The 20,290-nt window shown below is 36.9% G+C and overlaps 1 protein-coding gene across 7 annotated transcripts in view; it reads left to right on the plus strand.

The window, feature by feature from the left end:
• Positions 1–1,316: 1,316 nt before the first annotated feature.
• Positions 1,317–20,290, plus strand: part of gpat2 (glycerol-3-phosphate acyltransferase 2, mitochondrial) — a 71,880-nt gene continuing 52,906 nt past the window's right edge. For 4 of the 7 annotated variants that reach the window (XM_055167415.2, XM_055167418.2, XM_055167421.2 and 1 more), the window contains exons 1-2: positions 1,317–1,416; positions 7,101–7,227. In XM_055167415.2, the coding sequence (XP_055023390.2) occupies positions 7,162–7,227 (66 nt within the window). In that variant the 5' untranslated portion in view covers positions 1,317–1,416; positions 7,101–7,161. Of the gene's footprint in view, positions 1,417–1,436; positions 1,537–7,100; positions 7,228–20,290 lie in introns of those variants that run through there. The other 3 variants (XM_073867674.1, XM_055167417.2, XM_055167416.2) reach the window with 3 other exon arrangements.

The raw sequence follows: 20,290 nt of genomic DNA on the forward strand, positions 1-20,290 counted from the left end.
GCGATCATGATGTTTTTGGAGAGGAAGTGGAAACTGCAGAGAACAAAAGGCTTTTCTATACATAACTAAAGCAAAAATCACTTAAAGGTCCAGGGGTGAGAGGAGAAAAAACGGGAAACAGAAGAGGCAGGAGGCGTCTCGTTTTGTAAGCACGCACTTTTACACCTACATGGTGCATGCAACAGTGCAGTAAACACACACACACACACATAGTCACTACATCATGTAAAAGGTACAAGTGTACCTGCATTATGCAAAAATAAACCCCAAGGACTGTCTGTGCGAAGCTGACAATGGACAATTTCTGTTCCGAAATAATGTTCATTGATGGTTTCGCCTATATACACTTTAGACACAGCAGCATTTCAGCTTTTTTGATATGGTCTGTGCTAAGAATCTGTGTAGTGTTGATGTGTCTTTGCTAAGGATCTGTGTAGTGTTGTTTTGTTTTGAACCACAAATGTTTTCATCTTGTAAGTGCGATTCAAGAAAAAGCTCACCACATTGGCGGAAAGCAAATGCAAATATGAAGGACACGCAACAAGCGACATACTTTAGTATATGAGCTCCTAAACATATTCAGAGTCTATTCAGTGTTTATTTCCATATCAAAATGTTGTGCTAGAAACCCTTTGATGTCAGTTTTGGTATCAAAACTACAGCAATTCCTCTAAAATCTGTATATATTAAGGTAACTACTATTTTAATTGTTAGTTTAATCTCTTATTGTAGTAAATGTTTTGCCCATCCATATCCTAAGAAATTTTGCTTCTAAGCATCTATTTAATTCTTTTTGTATCAGATTACATTATATTACAGTATGTCACTCCATATCAAGAGAAATGTCATTATTTTACAATATGTTTAGGGAAACACGAGGTGTTTTTTAAATGAACAAGCTGTTCATTTAATTCTCCAGTCTGACCAAAGGTTAGTGAGTGAGGATCATTGGACAATCCTTTTGTATAAAACTTTATAAAAACTTTTCTGGAAAGATGAAAAACATTACTTATTTAACATTGGGTTATGTGACCAACTTAAATAAATAAGACAAGAGGAAAGACAAATAAAAGATGTGAAAAATGGCTACATGGATGCTGAATATAGATGCTGATGGTCACCGAGGTTGTGGTACTGGTTGTGAGACAGACATGGAGATGCTTTTAATAATCATTGTACAGGTGCAATAGGATTATTTATTGTATATGGTATTAATTTATTGTATAATACTATTTATTGTATAGAAATAGACACTGAGAATGAGTAAAAATGATATCTTGTTATCAGTTTTACTTCATGGTTGAAAGATACATTTAGGACAGCAAATAAATGCAGGCGTTTATCTCTGTGTGTTTTGACCAGTAGGGGGCGATGTTGTGCGCGTGAGCTAAACAAGAGCAACTTTAATTGCTGCAGGTGAGTGATGGCTTTTTCTCCGTTAAGCATTACAGTTTAAATGTGTTGTTTTGCTCAAAGGAACTAACGTTAAGTGGCTGAAAATGAAGATGATTTATCATGGACGGTGTTAAAAGTCTGGTAGCTTTTGCAGCTCGTGAATTTAGCGAGCACTAGGAGCTGGTGTGCAGATGATCGATTTTCCCCCCATACTAACTTTAAAGCTGCGTCATCCCTTTATCACACGCAGAAGCCTCTTAATATTACTGAGAATGGCAAAAGAGATGATTATTCTTTCTCTGTTTTAAATATCAATAATGGATGACGGCGCTTAAAGAAGGTTTTGCCCTCTGTCACAGCGGAAAGGTTTTATGACCGTGCTCTGAATATAGATCTGCTGGGCCACGTTTTTCTGTTATTCGCACTATAAACGGTCTAATCGTAAACCGTTTTGACGTGGTCACAAGGGATTAAAATGATCAATTTCTTAAATGTATTTGGCGTAGTGGTGCGTGCGCCGACCGTTTGCTCGACTTAAACCATTAAAGTACCGCGAGAGCCAGTTGTAAACATATGGAGCAGTCTGCTTTCGAATCGCTCTCGCGGTACTGTGATGCCAGACATCGATCGGTCTGTAGCATAGGTAGCGTTTGGGCATAAAGGCACCACTGGAAACAATTTCGGATAGGCTTAAAGTTTGGAAGCAGAGTGATAAAACTATATTTGAACTATAAATAGCAATGACGTCATGATATTGAACCCGCACAGCAATATTCATTGAGGTATTTATCAAATTTAAATGATGAAACGTACCTTACCAGTCGTCGCCAGCAGTGGGCGATTTTTGAGCATCGGACCTCTGCATTTTTCAGCGTTCAACTTTAAATGAAACACACAAATCACAGTGGAGAAGGGGTGGGACAAATATCACAACAACCAACCAACCAGTTCAACGACTAAAAAACCCGAAGTATCATAGCAAGCAAAGCACTTGACCCAGCTGAAAAAACTCTGGCAAGGCCTTGGCATCTGCCTGGCGTTTTCACGTCCCCTTAGGCGGTTAACATTTTATTTTGAATGTAGACGCTTGGCAAGCACACTCAAATAGAATTGTCCCCCTGTGGTGAAAATCAAGTTTTTATACAAGTTTATACTAAAAATAGACACTAAAAATGGTTTCCCTATGATTACGAGCCAGTTAATCACTTTTAGTTCTATTTAGCACTTTTTTCAGTGTGTTCAGTATTTTCCCCATAAAATTAGAGTTTTCCAAAGACAGTGTCATTCCCGCGTTTTAAAATCGCCTCGGTTTTCTATATCAAAAAACATGAATATTCAATCTCATCATTACAATTCAACGAGTTAATCAGTAGTTGGAGTCATAGATATTATGTATGAATGCCCCATAGACTCGGCACTGAATTGACTTCTGTGATGCTCACATGTGCAGTGTGAATCAAGGCATAAAGAAATGAATGCTGAAAACACGCATTGTGAAACCAGACTTGGCTCTGAAACTGCTGAATGTAGAATCTATGTACATATATATCTATGGTCCGAGCTGGTGCAGTATATTGAGGCCGGGACTAATTTGCATATTCAGATCCACGTATATTAAATAAGGGTGCACAGTTACATTTAAGCTTTTTTAAAGCATGAATAAAATTACTTTCACAAGAAAAACTTTAACATTATGATGCTCCAACGTGAGTTTTAAGTGATAAAATTATCGACTGCAAAGGAGAATTGGCTAATATCTTCATCCTGTTTGGTAAAATCACTGTGTACATAATCTTATTAGTTTGAATTAATAACTGATTCTAACCAGGACATGAAAGTCTGATTGAAAAACGACTTGAGTCACAGAGTTTAAAAGTATTTACTGCGTAAAATAAAATGACCCACACAATTTTCTTGTCCCTGACTCACTGTCAGTTCAAAGAAAGGTACCTGTAAATCGTTTTTGTTTTTTGCCATAGCTTTTGGCAGTGCACTTCATCTGTTGGCTCAGATTTTAATGAAAAAAATGAACAATGAGAGTGAAGCAGTAGAGCTAAAACTGAGCAGTAAAACACACAAATATAGGGCTCTATTTTAATGATCTAAGCGCATGGTCTAAAACACACGGTCAAACGACGGGGAAAATGGTCTATGCGCTTGGCTCACAGTCTAAAAGAGTTGTCCTATTGTCTTAATGAGTAATGGGTCTGTTTTGGGCATAATGTGCAATAAACCAGTGATGGTTTCCCATCCCATTTAAAAGCCAGTTGCACTCGGGCCAAGGGCAAATTTAGGGCTGGGCCAATACCACTTTTTCATGTCTGATACCGATGTCGATACCATAACCTTGAGTATCTGTCGATACCGATTCTGATCCAGTACCATCTCTATCGCCCTTTTAATCAATTAGGCTGCAAATAACACATTTGTTAGCCCTACAAAAAGCATCATGCTTAAACAGAGCTACACAACTCAAACATTTTACTGTACAACAAATGACTGTGCAAATTCAAGACTCAATAAAACAATGTGCAATACTGCTGCTTCGTTTTTATTTAAAAGTTTCAACCAGACTAGTAGCAACATTTTAAATTAGTCAGCACAAAAATTCAAAATGAAATTTAAGGTGCAACTTTGGACAATTTAAAGTGCAACTTTGTGTAAATTCATGTTGCTCAGCAAGTCACGCTTTACGCCAAGTTGCCTTGACAATTAAGGTCCATGTTGGTATCGGAACACCGACTTCTACAATATTCGATCCGGACAATATCGGACTAATATCGATACTAAATATCGGATTGACCCACCCCTAGGCAAATTCTCTTATTTACACGGTGGAGTTTGTAAGCGGAAAAACTGTAGGCAGAGGAAGAAGACCAGTTTAAGATTACTGTGTACTGTGTAAAATTGTGTTATGTTTTATTTATTAAAATGGTTATTTTTGTAATTAAAGCTTTGGTTCTCTTTAAAAGCCGTTATTTCAGTAATGGAGAAATAAGTAAAATAAAATAAGCAGTTTTTTGATTGCTGATAAAGTATGATGCATGATCACAGTAATATCAAAGTTTTTTACAAAACATAATAATTTACAAATATGCAAAGTTTGCATAAAATATTTTATTTGTAACAAACAGCAGATGTGTGAGTGTTTTGAAAAATATTACTTAAAAATGTTTCTCATTGTATCCAAAAGTACAAACTCATCATATACAATAATTCTGTGGGGTAGTATAAAAATCCAAATAAATGCAAAATTAGCACTTTTTAAAAGCAAAAATTACTTACCATGTTACAGGTGAAGCAGCTTTTCTGCCAGCCAAGAGATCAGGAGACTCAATAATAATCTTTTACATTTTAATCCTTTAATTTTTCATATTTAAAAAGGTTTGTGTGCTGCTGCGCATCCATGTGTGTAATAAGAAAACACGTGCTGTTTACAAACCGGAAGGTTGATGGTTCAATCCCCAACTCCACCTGACCAGGTGTCAAGGTGTCTTTGAGCAAGACATCTAACCCCAGCTGCTCCCGATGAGCTGGCAAGGCTGACACCGCCGTCGGTGTATGAATGAGTCAGTGAATGGGTGAATTTGAGCCAAAACTTGTAAAGCGCTTTGGACGGCCATTGACCTGTTAAAAGGGCTATATAAATGCAGTCAATTTATAATTTATAGACGCATATACTAAAGCGCTCTTTAAATAACAAAAACAGTATTGCGTAGTCTATTTTAGTTGCCTAAAAATAGCAACGCACCAACAATGCGCCTGAACACACTTTGTTTTAATCCAGCACGTCCATGGGTGCACAAATGCATTTGCTATTAAACAATGTGACGCTGGATGTGAAAATGATAACTGCGTCTGGCTCAAACTAGGAAAAAAAGTCACGAATTGCGCTGCATTGCGCCGGGTGTATGATAGGGCCTTATATGTTTGAGCCTAGTGAGCCGCCGCCTTATTTGAAGTAAACCTATGGTGGATTATGCTGATTGGTAACCAGTCATTCATCATTTTAATAAGTTATTTGACCTTTTAAGTAGAACAACACAAAACATTCCACTTACTATAAAATACTTTGACAAATGACTAAACAGTGAAAAGGCTATTCATCCAATCTGAACCAAAAAGTATAGCTTCCAGTAACGTGCGCCTAAAAATGCTGTCTAGGCAGTCAGCTCTAAGTGATGAGACAGCGCCTTTAGCCAACTACGCCGTGTCTACTCCGTATCATGTCTTTGGTGCAAGAGTCATTTGCAGTGGAGAATAATATAGTAAAAAAAGGGATATGAGATGACTGGCCCAGGAATAATTGTGGCTACAGGGACAAGGTTTGATGAATAGTGAGGGTGCCACATATTCTGCCAGGACACTCTCAGGGATAGAGAGGATAGAGAATAATGCATTTTTTTCTAGGTTGAAGGAAAGAAAGAGATTTTAGGCCCGGTCTTGTTTATGCTTGCACTGTTAATATTTGGAAGAGGAGCTTGTGGTCAGGATTTCGATATTAAAGCTTATCTTGTGGTTTAATATTGTCAGCAGTAAATCAGTATTGCTAAAGCTTAATCACACTGTTACCTTAAAGGTCCCATAAAATGGCAATTTTTCAATATTTAATCAGGTGTCCCCAGAAGTGCATGTGAAGTTTCACTTTCAAATACCCTATAGATTATTTATTATACCATGCTGACAAGTCATATTTCTGGGTGTGCAGGAAAAAGTGCCTAAAGTGTCTCTTTAAATGCAAATGAGCTGCTGCTTCCTGTCCCGTTTACTGTTATCTATTCCAGGGGTTCTCAACCTTTTGCAACTTATGGCCCAGCAATGATTGTTTAAAAATAGGGATGCACTGAAATTTCGGCCAAAAATGGTATAAGCGGTTTTCAGCCGACAGAATAAAACAGGCAAAAATATAAACCAAAAATAAAAATAAAAAGTTGGAGTGGGCAAGTTTTTACCATTACAAGGTGATTGTGTACAGCCTAGCCCCATTCATTCCTTAGGATCCAAACAGGGATGAATTAAGAAGCCACCAAACACTTCCATGTTTTCCCCATTTAAAGACTATTACAGTAACATCAGGCGTGCAGTGACATCATCACTCCTGACTACTACTGTCAATATTACTGCGCCCGAGGTCGAAGTGATGCAAACTAAGTGCTCTTCCGCCAAACAATATAGTTCTTACTTTTTATCAGCTTATAAAATCGTCACGTTTTATTTTGTGCCACCATACTTACGGGTGTAACTACTCATGTAACAATCTTTAAATAAAGAAAACATGGAAGTGTTTGGTGGCTTCTAAATTCATCCCTGTTTGGAGCCATACAAATGAATGGTGCTAGGCTAAATGCTAACACATTCACGACGCGCTGTACGAAGATTAAGTTCACACATTGAGAAAAGATAGGTATGTATTAATTCGTCTAAGTTGAGGTAAGAACATAGTAAAATATTGAAAAACTGTGGTGTTTTCCTTTAAAGGAATAGTTCTGGAAAAGGCAACCTGACATTTATTCACTGTCCTTAATTTGTACTGTATGCTATTGCTTTGTTTTCATGGAGCACAAAATAAATGTTTCACACAAGGATTTTTTTTATTGGTCTAGTTTTTCAAACATAAAAAGCACCATTTAAATTATTTTAAACTTGTTATGTCATTATACATTAATAGACATTGACCTTATATACCTTTGTTGTTTGTCATCCAGGACTTGTCTATTTCCTCTTCAGTATTTCTTCTGATGGTGGGAGTAATTGGTTCTAAGAAACATGGACCTGGCCGGAGGAGATGATTCCAGTGAAAGTACCCTTATGTTGCAGCCAAAACGCCCTGCGGTAACAACTTTCATCTCACATAAAGCATCATGCTATCATAGATGAGAAAGCCTTTATAATGTTATTGTTATTCATGTGGTTAACTTATGTAATAAAAAAGGAAGTCAGAGGAATACAGATAGTTTAGAACCGTTAACATCTGGCTAAAACCAGTATCTTTCCTAAGGGATAGTTCACCCAAAAATTAAAATTCTGTCATCATTTACATGAATATAATATCTGGACCATAATATTATCTGTAAACATTGCATGTATGATGGTTTATTCCGTTACCGTGAAATAAAATATCAGACGTATCAGATTGTTCTATTCCGTCTATACCGCGAAATGTAAATAAGTGGCTAACTCGGCACTCCCGCATGTTAGACTGAATGTAATGGAGAAACGTAAAATAATCCACTCAAAACAAATTTTACATATTGCCTATTTTTAATGTACTGTATAAATACAAAAGACAATGCATACTATGTCTTTAATAGTCTAAAATTAATAACTAATTTAAAAACAAGATTCTGTTCATCAGGACTTAATCTGTTGCTAACTTCTGAGCATTTTCACTCTAACACTAACTATAACTTGCCCATACTTTAAAACTGTGTGGAAAGCATTTAGTTAAAGGTGCAGTGTGTAATTTTTAGTAGAATCTCTTGACAAAAATGCAATATAATATACAAAACTATATTATTAGGGGTGTATAAAGACCTTTCACGTATTTATTACCTTAGAATGAGACGTTTTTATCTACATAGACCGAGGGTCCCCTTAGATGGAAGTTGCCATTTTGTGCCGCAATGTTTTTTACAGAAGCTCTTAATGGACAAACTTTTTTACTAAGTTGTCTCTGGTGATGACATGTTTTTCCAGTGGGGGCTACCGTAGCTTCTCTATGTGTTTCAAAAGCAAGAGATGAGCAGTGGACTGAGCCTTTGGTTGCAATTCGCAACCTCACCACTAGATGCTGTAAAATTTACACAGTGCACCTTTAAAAGTTATAGTGAGTTTCAAATTTCTGCACATTTTTACAGAGATGGGGACTCGAGTCATATGAGACTTGAGACTTGCTTGACAAATATAAAAAAAGACTCGACTTGACTTTGACTTGACATTCATGACTTGAAACTTGACACGGACATATAACTTGTTTTTTGTTTAATAAATATCTGTTTTTGAACCCACCACAATGGTGCAATCTAACCACTTGACGCGGCAGGCAAGCAGAGGGAGAGCGCGCCTTAACTAAATAAACCTTAAAGGGGGGGTTTAATGGTATTTCAAGCATTCTGACTTATTAACACAGTTATAGAGTTGTTTCCTCATGCTAAACGTAGGCAAAGTGTCAAAAAAGCTTTTGGGCGTGTTACAGAGTATTTCTGTGCCGAATGCACTTCGCCAGGGTTCGTACAAGTTTTGGAAAGTTTTTTTCGATTACAGGTCCAACTGACGTTTCAGGGGTTTTTATACATACTGTATCACTTCTTTATATGGGCACTTCCCCCGGAAAACCCCGCCCACCCGTCAATCAACAGGAGACGCTACAACTTGGAAACATCTTATCACACGACACAGCTTTGTTAAATTTCAAAACTCAACAATGGCACGAAAGAAGAAGTGTGTTTTGGATGTAAGGAGAAGAAAGTCAGCCTTATGAAAACAATGGATATAGTTTATTATCCGAGGTAGCAGCGGAGTTTTGTGTGTGTTTGATGCGCTGGATTTTCCCAACCGGGTCATAAGTTGCACGCGGTAAGTAAGACTTCTGTCTTATGGTGGAAATAGGCGCGTGCATATTATATAAATGACACGAACATGTAGTGAATCATTAGTTATAAGTGTTGTAGAGTGTTGCATGACTCGTACTTGCTCCACCCGCGGTATTAACTCCTCCTCCTTCATTTTTTCGTACGTTACGGAACGATTCGGTAAAGCTAATCTTTTTTAAATCTGATTAAACTAATGACTCTTCAGAGATATAAAGGATGTCATACTACTCTATGGGTACTCCAGATTAATATCAGAAATGCAGAAACATGTGTTACGTGTAGGGCTGTGTTGAAAAAATCGATTCACCGATTCTGAATCGACTTTCATGTTAATTTCTAAAGATCGATCCGTAACTCAGAGAATCGATTTAATAATTAATAACTTAAACTTGCCGCGTCATTGAATTCACGCATGCGCGCGAAGTGGAAGGACATTAAAACAACGAACATAGCGGTCAGTAACGTTAAGCAAGCAGTTGTTTTGAAAACTCTAGAAACGCTCAAAGCTGCGATCTACATGCAAAATAATCCACTCATAACAAATGAACGAGTTATTTGTGTAATTTTTATAATAGCGCCATGCAGTGAATCCACAGCGGGTCTGGCAGCGAATCTCTCTCTCTCTCCCCCTCTCTGCTCATGCAGCTGGTCTCTGACGGGCAGAGGTTTCTTGAGGCGCTCGCAATGGGTCGCCAAACAAAAGAGTTCTTCTTACACATAATGCTAATAGTTGTAAAGGTTTCTAAACTTTAAGCAAGCTAAGACAAAACTTGCGTTTATATCAGTGACACGTGCACTGCTGGAGCGATGAGGTTTGACGCGTAATTTGCTTATAGTACAAACATCTTTGATCAGAAAGATGAGAAAGAGACGCAAATGTTAATGTGCAATAGGAAGTAAAGAGCGTCAAGACCTTAAAACAGACGTCATCACATCATAGCACCCGTCATAATATCTATATAGAGCTCCGTCTCTCATATACAGGTATTTATCCTGTCTGTAGGTTTGTGCATAAATTTATACCTGTTCATTTTACATACTACCTATTTTTAATGTAATGTATGCATAAATACAAAATACAATGCAATACTATAGCTTCAATAGTCTATAAAATTAATAACTCAATTAAAAACAAAATTCTGTCTATCAAGACTTAAAGCAACACCAAAGAGGTTTTTTTACCTTAAAATAACGTTTCCAAAAAAGTTTCAGTGGTTCATCCACACAAAACAGGGTGAATGGCACTTTCACATTCGCTTTGCAGCCCTCTATCGGCCAAAACCGCACTAATGAAGTTTCCAACCGTCGGGTAGTGGTCCTGTAGTTCGAGTGAAAACTACAAAAACTTGCTTTACGGCAGACCTACAATCCAATCAGAGCCAGCTATGCTGCAGTATTTACGACAGTGGTAATGAACAATTACGCTTCTAACCTGTAGGGGAAGCAAAGAGCAATAAGTATTTAGTGTTGCTTTAATCTGGGCATTTTCACTTTAACATTATTAACTTTAAATTGTACATATTTTAAAACTGTTGTGAGCAGTTAAAAGCTATAGTGAGTGGCAAATAACTGCACATTTTTATAATCCAAAAAACTGAAAAACATGTATACCATGAAATACACTGTTACCGTGAAATAAAATGACTCATGGGATAGATTTTTGGTCATTCCGTGCACCCCTATCTGGCACCATTTCAGGCTTTTTTTAAAAACACTTATCTAAATCTCGAAGATCGGATCTGATCGAATCGAACAATGATAATCGATTCAAGATCTTGAGAATCGGAATCGAATCGATTCTTGAAATTTGAATCGAAACCTTGCCCTAGTTATGTGAGCTTTAACAGTCGTGACCGAACTTGAAGTTCTGGTACCAGGATTTTGTGCAAGACTATGCTAAGAAGCGAAGAACAGCATTATGCAAGACCTGCAAGATGAAGATATGGGTGATTCTCACAAAATTAAACTTATGAGGTGTCATGAAACATTTTGATGAAAAAAAGTAAATGCAAACTAAGAATATCAAGAAGCATACAGTTATAAACATCTCTTCATGTACTACTTTGCACATGATTTTAAATGACACACAAACCAATTTTGTTGTTTTTTCCACATTTAAGGGGAACATTTTCATTACCGCAACATGTCCATGACTGGATTTAGGTTCTTTGACATTGAAATATTTATAATAAAAAAATCTAAAAAATAAAAAGCTTCAGTGCATGTTTAAGCAATATCGCTCGAGTAGGAGTGTGATATAGCTCTATATCATCACGGCTGTGATTAGGCCAGAGGAACGAGGCCGCAGGCCGAGTGCCGGAGGCAATCAAAGCCGTGATGATATAGAGCTATATCACACGACTCCGAGAGCGATATTGCTTTTATACAACAGTTCGACGGCACACATTTGAAAAACGAAAACTAGAAAACAACAACGGAGTTATTTTAAAAGCCTCTTTGTTTGAGAACTACTTCTTCCGCCACGGAGTTGAGGGCGGCCAGAATGACAGGTAAAACTTTCGGCTGCTTTGAAGCTCATAACAACTCAATGGACGGAAAAGCCGTTACTTTATATTACCGTTTCTTGGTCACAAAGTGTAGTTTTAAGATTAGTTCAGTCGAGAATGTATCTGTATTATATTTAAATCTACAGCCGATTAGTAAAGATAGCGCCTGTTTGAACGTTTGCTTAGTGAGATTCGGTACGAATGAGAACCAAAGCATGAGCGGACATCAGTGTTCACTCGCCCCGCTGACCACCGCCCTCTCTGGGCTACATCTCTGAAAGGGATTCGCTGGCTCTCATGTTGGCCTTGTTTGTTTATGATCGTCAAAATGAGATCAAATCAGCAGTATTTGGTGTCATGATCAAACTAGTACTTGTTTTTTTATTCATATTTAACAGTTAGTGTCTTTTGTGTTGTTATTGTTTTGGCGCGAGATAAAAGTTAATAAAACTATACTTGTGTAACGTTACTATTGCTTTCTCATGTATTCTTAACGCGATACGAGCACTCGATTATTATTATTAAACTTTGTTCTTGTCAGTACTATACAAAACGGTTTTTTATCAGTGTCAGAGAGATGTTTTTGCATGCTGCTTATAAATATACCAGTGGCGATATCTCATAACATGTTTTAATAGTCACGTCACGATAAAGTAAATGATCAATGTCCACATTTAAAAGCTGCGGTGCTTACCTGCAGTTCCACGGTGTTTTCGCGTTCTGATAAAAGATATAGCTCCAGAAAAAAACAAGTGTTTATATTCCTCTTTCCAAGTGTTAATCGTCCACACGATGTGACGAGACATTTCTCCCATTAACTTTAACGTAACATCCAAGAGCGCTGATCTTTGACAGAATAATACTTCTGATTGGGGATTCACAGACTGATTTATGTGCTAGTAAACTAATGAGACACACGGAGAGCGTGTGTTTTTCCATTCAGAGATGAGCCTGCTTAGGACCTCCATTCACTAGGTGGCGGAATAATACAAAAGGTGAAGCGGTTACAGTGCCGTTATCAGCACAATATCGTATAGCTCTTAGCCAATCAGATTCGAGAACCAGAAAGAACTGTTGTATAATATCCTATAAACATTTACAGTAAAGAAACATGTGGTATTTTGTGATCATTGGTAAATGTAGAGATAATAATAAGGAATATAAATGTGTACAATTTTCTCATCCTCCGCAACAATTTTCAATCATTGTTTAAGCCATCAAGGAACTAACATTTAAAAAAAAAAAATGTTGGAAAGGACATTATAGACTGTTACACTCAAGATGGCTACCAGTAAGCAGTTCTTATTTTTTCTCTCCAGATAAAAGTTTAAGTTTTATTTGTCATAGTACCTAGACAACTTTTTAGTTCTCATTACCGAAACATGAGTTTGTAAATGCATATATTTAATGTAATATCATGTTGCGGTAATGAAAAGAATTTAAAATGTAATTAATTTTATAGGAAATATTTTTTTAAATATTCTAAAAATAAGTTCAGACCATACTCTTATATGTGCAAAGAAAATTGGCTTCAAGGGTTTTTAAAAAAATCTGATGCTGGACACCTTCTAAGTCTGGATTTCATGAGAATCACCCATTTGTGATACAACCAGCACCTCTTTGAATTTCATTCAATGCTTCAAATCCCACACAAAAAAATACTAAGTAACAAAGTCTGTCCCATTGTTTTCAGCTAACGATTAGGCTAAAGTTAATGTCTTAGCCATGTTAGAAGTTGATAATAATGAATAATCCAAGGCACTTGAATATTATTGAAAAAAGCCTTAATTTCAGCATGGGTTTAATATTGTAAAACCAGGTGATACTACTGCACACCTACGCAATATGTTCTCTTTTTATAATATGAATTTTCTCTCTCCTTCTTGTCATGTACAGCTTAACCAGGTTGATCACACACAATGACGAAAGCTATTGACTGATTTACACCGACGTTTTTCTTCCCTCCCTTTCAACATGGCAGCAGAGTGAAATCACAAATCAAATCCTAGACGGACCTAGTCATGCTGTACAGGACAAGCAAGGGAGAGACATTTCAAATAATAACCTGACTTAAATGCTAAAAGTATTATTAGTAATATAACTATACTTTTCATATGTTTGTTATGATCAGTGGAGTCATGACAATTTCTGAGGATGCCGTATGAAACAAGAAACCATTATCTGTCAAAGACAATTTTTTATGTCAATCCATATTTCCGCTGTTATGCAGTTGGTGGCACTCTTACACTTCTTATAAAACACTATACGGATCCAAAAGCAGTAAACACTTTATGACAAAAGTCCTTGACAAAAGTGCAATAATCTCAGCTTTTTGTTCAAAATTAGGTATTTCTAAAGAAACCTACAAGTGTTTTTTCATTTAAATGTTTATATTAGGGCTGTCAAAATTAACGCGTTAATAACGGGTCCTAATAAGTTCGGGTCCTGATTAATGTTAAAAGAGTTATTAAGAGTGACAAGACTCAAAAGTAGAGCCCGACCGATTTATCGTTTTGCCGATTTTATCGGCCGATATGAGCATGTCGCAGATATATCTGTATCGGCGTATAAGCCGCAGATATGCGCCGATATGAATGTTTGTTACAGAAGACATTAAATGCATTTGAAAGATGTAAGTACTTGTTTGTCCAGCAGAGTGCGCCATACTGGTTGCTAATGGCGACCCAGATCACTCACTGTAGTGACACCAGCCAATCCCCCACCCCCTTCACTTCAGTTCAGTCAGTCAGTCTCTCAGTTCAGGTGGCATGGAAGCAGTCACGCAGTGTCTTCTTCACAACATTGTTAAACCTGGTATTAAGACGCGCTTTGGTCGATTGGATTATAAATGGACAAGAGAGACGCATTCCCGCTTACATTTGGTGTTTTTAATCCGTCTCTTTGTCGACTTGCGAGTTAAAACGCAAGCGGGAGAAATGACGCGAGACGGAGAAATGACACGTTTAAACTACGCGCAGCCGTGCACTTATATAACACTATATGAGATTACTGCTGCTTGTGTTGTTAGTTAACATGCTCATTTCAGAGCAATTGATTCAATAAGCTCGCGCAACTCTACACCCTTGCTAAATAAAAGAGGCGGAGCGAAGACGCTTTAGTTTTATAAAAGTCTAAAGTTTGCACGGAACCCTGGGTTTTGTGTTATAAAAACGTTGTGCATAACATTAAACATAGTGTACATTAGTATGTGCTCCGTCAAGCATTGTCTTCGTAACTGTGAGTGGCTAACTAATTTGTGAAGTACACAACTTACTGTAAAGCTAATATTAATCAATGACTTCATAAGTTTCTCTTTATAACGTTATTCTCGTCAAAACTGCAAATGATGCAAGTTTTATGTATTTTGTTCTCTTTGTGTTTTAAAGTTATTTATAATAAGTCAAGTTTACTGTTTAGTGCACTGATATCCAACTAATTTTGGATAATAAAGTTTATTGTTAACTTCTTGCCTATAGTACATATCTTTGTCACATCAATATAAGTGTTGGATCACCACATTTGTGAGTGATCACCACATATGTGAGTGATCATTGCATTGCATTGTATTTATTCATATACAGTATATTATGTTAAAGTATATAGTGTATTGTAAGTACAGTACTTTAGTATAATATACTGTAGTACATTATGAACTATAATATACACATAAAGAATATCGGCCGATATATCGTTATCGGTCTTTTTTTACTCCCTAATATCTGTATCGGCATCGGCCCCAAAAAACGCATATCGGTCGGGCTCTACTCAAAAGCGATGTCTGACGCAGACGTCTGAAGCGCATGCACACAAACACGCGAGTGCGCGACCCAGATAGACATCTAACACAAAATTACAGTTTTAAAAATATCTGTTTTGACAAGAATTCACGCAGGTATGACCTATAATCTGTTATATCTGAAGTGAATGTTTGGTTAACTGTTGAGGAAAAGTATCTGTTGTGTATCATTATATTAAACCCTTGCATTAGCCTACAGTATCTTGAAGCAGTCTGTCTCAATGTCAAAATTAAACGATAAAAGAAACATATATTGATATTGTTTTTGCTTTGCGTAAACAGGTGTAGTTCTGTCATGCTTTGTTCCAATTGTTCCAATTGTTTTGAAGTTTTTTTAATAGAGAATGTTAAAATATAAATAACACATTTTTGAAAATTTGCTCATCCCAACTCAATTTGCCAGCACAGGTCACAAATGATGCAGCAGCAAACAGAAATGGAGAAAGAACAAGGTCTTCTAAAGGGAAAATCATATATAAAACTATGGCTGATGGTTCTGTTGAAAATGTAAACAGGCTGTTGTAAACATACATTTGCATATAGCATATATATTGGCCAAATCCATGTTGATTAGAGGATTAAAAACTTGAAAAGTGTTAAATTTAGGTAAATGTAGAACAGATAAAAATGTGTGATTAATTTGCGATTAATCGCGAGTTAACTCATGAAATCATGCGATTAATCTAGATTAAATATTTTAATCTATTGACAGCCCTAGTTTATATATATTTAAAGAACAATAGGAAGGCATTAAACTTAATCATCGTAAAAATCATAAAAATTGGTCTTCAGTGTTAGACTTTGAGTGAAAAGCTTATACAATAGGGTATGCACATAAATATATTGTGTACACACACACACACAAAGAAAAATATCATACAGAATAAAAATCTTCAGAGTTTCAAGCACAGCCATATACTTTTCTCTCGTCATATACACAGCCATATACTTTTGCACACGCACACACATTCAAAAAATCTCATTTGGTGGCATAGAAACCATTGTACTTGAATTTTGTTTATACTTTTCCATGGTCTTCTGCCATGTTTGAGGCATATTGAAACTTAAACAATTTCTATGCTTTGTAGTTTAATATTTATTTTTAGATTTTTATTGTATTTACAACTCACCTGTATGTGGACACCTTTAAATAGAAATGCATCTAATAATTTTTGTTGCAAATATAACTCACATAGTCCATAACTACTGTAGATTTAACTTTGTTTAATATATACATTTAGTTAAATCATCAAATATTTGTATGACTTGCCAGTGACTTGCTTGAACCAAACTGTGACTTGAATTGCTTGACATAAAGCAGGTTAAGACTTGAGACTTACTTGTGACTTGGACATGTGCAACTTACTCCCACTTCTGCATTTTATTTTCCTATAAACTTAAACATATAAACCTTGAAATACACCGTTACGTGAAATAAAATGACTCATTCCGTGAAATGGATTTTTGGTCATACCGCACACCCCTAATTGCATTTGTAGAAGACCTAAGAAGTTTTATCCCCATGTCATATCTTCACTGATTCCATCTCTCTTCACCTTCACTTACTTTGTAGAACATAATTGAATTCATAACTCAGACCAGCTGCAAACTATTAGTCTAAACGTCATCCCATCTTCTCGCAGCTGTTGTTGGCAGTGTTGGTTTATTCCCTTAGTGCTTCTGCTGAAATGTTGACCTAAAGTATATTCATATGCAGATTATCTCAGCTCTGTCCATTTGGGGGGTCATGATTGGATCTCTTATCACCTATTTTTTAGGCAGATTGGTCTCATTACAGAAAAATGAACGCTTTTTAAAAGAATCAAAAGAATGTAACATGAGAATTTGATGAAAAGAGCAATGCAGAAGACAAAACCCCAGTTCACATTTAAATCTGATTTTGAAATTAATTTTGTTTCTTGGCATTGTGCTTTCATTTTACATTTTCCTTGCAAAGGCAACCAGGATACTTATAACAGGTTTTGACGCTGTCGTAACAATCTGATCTGACTCTGACACATATTTGTGACCCTGCCTTTGAAAACCAAGCTAACGTCTTATCATTAAATTATGAGATTTGGAGCATCAAAGTTTGGTTGTATTCATTGATATCACGTTACTCAGCAAATATTTAAGATATCAAGGTTATATTTTTACAGAATGTTCTTTACATTATCTACCTGTAGGATGATTTTATGTCGAAAAATGACTTTAGCTGGGTTTGCACATTTGTATGTAATCAGTTGATCCAAACAGCTCTTTGCTAAAATTCCCACAGATGCTAGCACCTCAAACGTTGATGAAAATTACCTTAAATCTAATCCATTTTTGATTAGTTCATTTGCTTCTCCTTATCAGGTGGAAAAATCTTATCAGTGTTTATGATGATGAAGATTATCATAATCGTATTCAAAGCACAGCACTAGGTAGGCATAAGGCAACTCGTGCCTCACTTAATGAATGCACGTACACGACTTCGCATCGGCCGAAACACAGCACGGTCAATCACGATGAACCATTATGAGCTGAAAATATTTTTTCGTGTAATCGGTGCAAGATATAAATGCACTCTCCTGGTAAGGAGTGAGGTTTAAAACACTCCGATTTGATGTAGTTGTTGCTTTTACCTGTGGTAATGTCAGCGGATAGGGAATCTACCAACATATTAAATTACTTTAAAGCTCACATACTTTTTGAACTTTTCTGAGTTCAACAAGCAATTTCACCTTTTTTCCTCTCTGTGTTATTTGGTTGAGTAGAACATTTTCTGCTTAGTGCCATTAAAATCTCTTGCTTTTGCAAGTGTGTAACTTTAGAGATGCACAGATACTACATTTTTGTGCTGATACGATATTCGATTACTTAGAATGACATCTACCAATACAGACAGATAAGGATAGTTTTGCTTTTTACTCATTGTTTTACATATTAAATTATTCAGTGTGAAAGTGCAATTCTGTTGTCATTAGCTGGGTTTCCATCCAAATGTGATGCAAATATTTTTAAAATTCACAAAACTGAAGAAAAAAACCCTAATGTGAATTAGATGCATTTCAGTCCAGTTCTTAGAGCAGATAATGATGGTATTGCCCATGTACCCACTGTTTTAAACTTTTGCAGTTGCTTCATAAAACATTACAGTTTTTTTCATATCCATCAGCTGAACCGATTATTTATGTGGGTTTAATGTTCGCTATGTCAGAATTTATTCAGCATATGCATTTACATCTCCAATTATTTGCATTAAAGGTGGTCGCACAGCGTGCGAGAAGTGTCACGTCACACTGAGTATGCACACATTACACACAAAACCGAACACATTATTTTTCTTTTTTCATGCATTTCCACTGTGACTCTGGTAGGCCTGGGGCGGTAACCGGATTACCGCCATACCGCGGTCACGTGACCCATGCCGCGGGTCTAAGCTCCTCACTGTCATAACGGCAAAAAAAAATCTTGAAACATTGGTCTGCACTTGTGTGTATATGTGGGGATGTTATACACGCAGCTTGTTAACAACCGCAACTTGTTAACTGAACATTAACTGATATGATTTTAATATTAAATTGTCATTGAGTAGAAATACAGGTGACGTTGTCTGTGACTTGTTTAAAGCAATACAAACATTTTATAAAATTTGAACGTGCAAACAGCTGCAACAGATCAACAACAGAATCAGGTTTCATACAGTATCAAATTTTCACGCAACATAAAGAGCACGCGATCAGTCCGAGGATTAATATCCAAAGAGGTTAGATTGTCTCTTTTTCATCTAGCCTACAACAGTGGCCATTTCTAAAGCAGGACACATTTCAAAAAGTTTTGCTTTTGCGTCATCTTTCTCTGTTTGTGGAAAAAGGGTCGAGGACAGTGGCGGTCTGTCGAGGACAGTGGCGGTCTGTCAAGCACGCGAGACAGAGGCGGACTGCCCGGGCGCGCGCGAGACAGAGGCGGACTGCCCGGGCGCGCGCGAGACAGAGGCGGACTGCCTGGGCGCAAGCGAGACAGACGCGGACCGCCCGGGCGCGCGCGAGACAGACGGACCGCGTCATCTTGCGCACACACACGCGTCTCCGTAGAGCTTCCCAGCTATAGTCAAGCACGGACACATATGCAGTACAAGTGATTTCTCATACAAATGGTTATTTTACCAGACTGTCAGGACAGCAATAATTTGCGTCATTTACAGGCTATTCACAAATTAAGTGCCCTAAACTCTGGACAAAACAAAAACCACCCCAAGCTAGCGTAAAACGTTTTAGCGAATTAAGGGATTTTTATTCAGAATTTGGCATTTCCATCACTCGTTTCTGATGTGATACTTCAAAATGCTTACAAAAGCATGTGGGGTGAAAATATAGCTATTGCAATGAATTCAAAATAATCACAACATGGTGAGTTTTGATGCGTTTTTGATTGCCAGGATACAATCATTGGCTGATCATTGGCTGTCTTTTCACACTATGTTCAGAAAAATTGCTTTTATCTGCCGATACCGATTGATTATAGGCCGATATATCAGCCCTTTTCACACAGACATTACGGAAATACACAGAAAATGCATCCATAATTTGTCCGGGAACTTTCAATTTTTGGTATATTGCCAATAATTTTCTAGAATCTGTGTGTGCGTTCTAGGGGTGTAACGGTTTAAATTACTCACGGTTCGGTGCGTTTAACGGTTTTAGGGTCACAGTTTTCGGTACACTTTGGTCACACCAGGCTTCTTTACAAAAATAAAAACCTAAACCGTTTTTTACCTCTGCCAAGATCAACATTTTCACTTAAGAGCACTTGTATTATTATACTACATGTACTTCCAACTTTACTGTGCACTTCAAAATGAACATAAAATAGCTTAGAGCACTGGTTTACTTTTTATATTCTATGCTACTATCCTCAATTTGCAAGAAGATCAGTTTGTTAACATTTAAACACAGAAGGCAATGTGTGCTGTTTCTGTCTCACCTGTGATCACGTGCTATCAACAACACCCTGGT

Source organism: Misgurnus anguillicaudatus, chromosome 5, assembly GCF_027580225.2.
Source record: "Misgurnus anguillicaudatus chromosome 5, ASM2758022v2, whole genome shotgun sequence".
Classification (NCBI taxonomy): domain Eukaryota; kingdom Metazoa; phylum Chordata; class Actinopteri; order Cypriniformes; family Cobitidae; genus Misgurnus; species Misgurnus anguillicaudatus.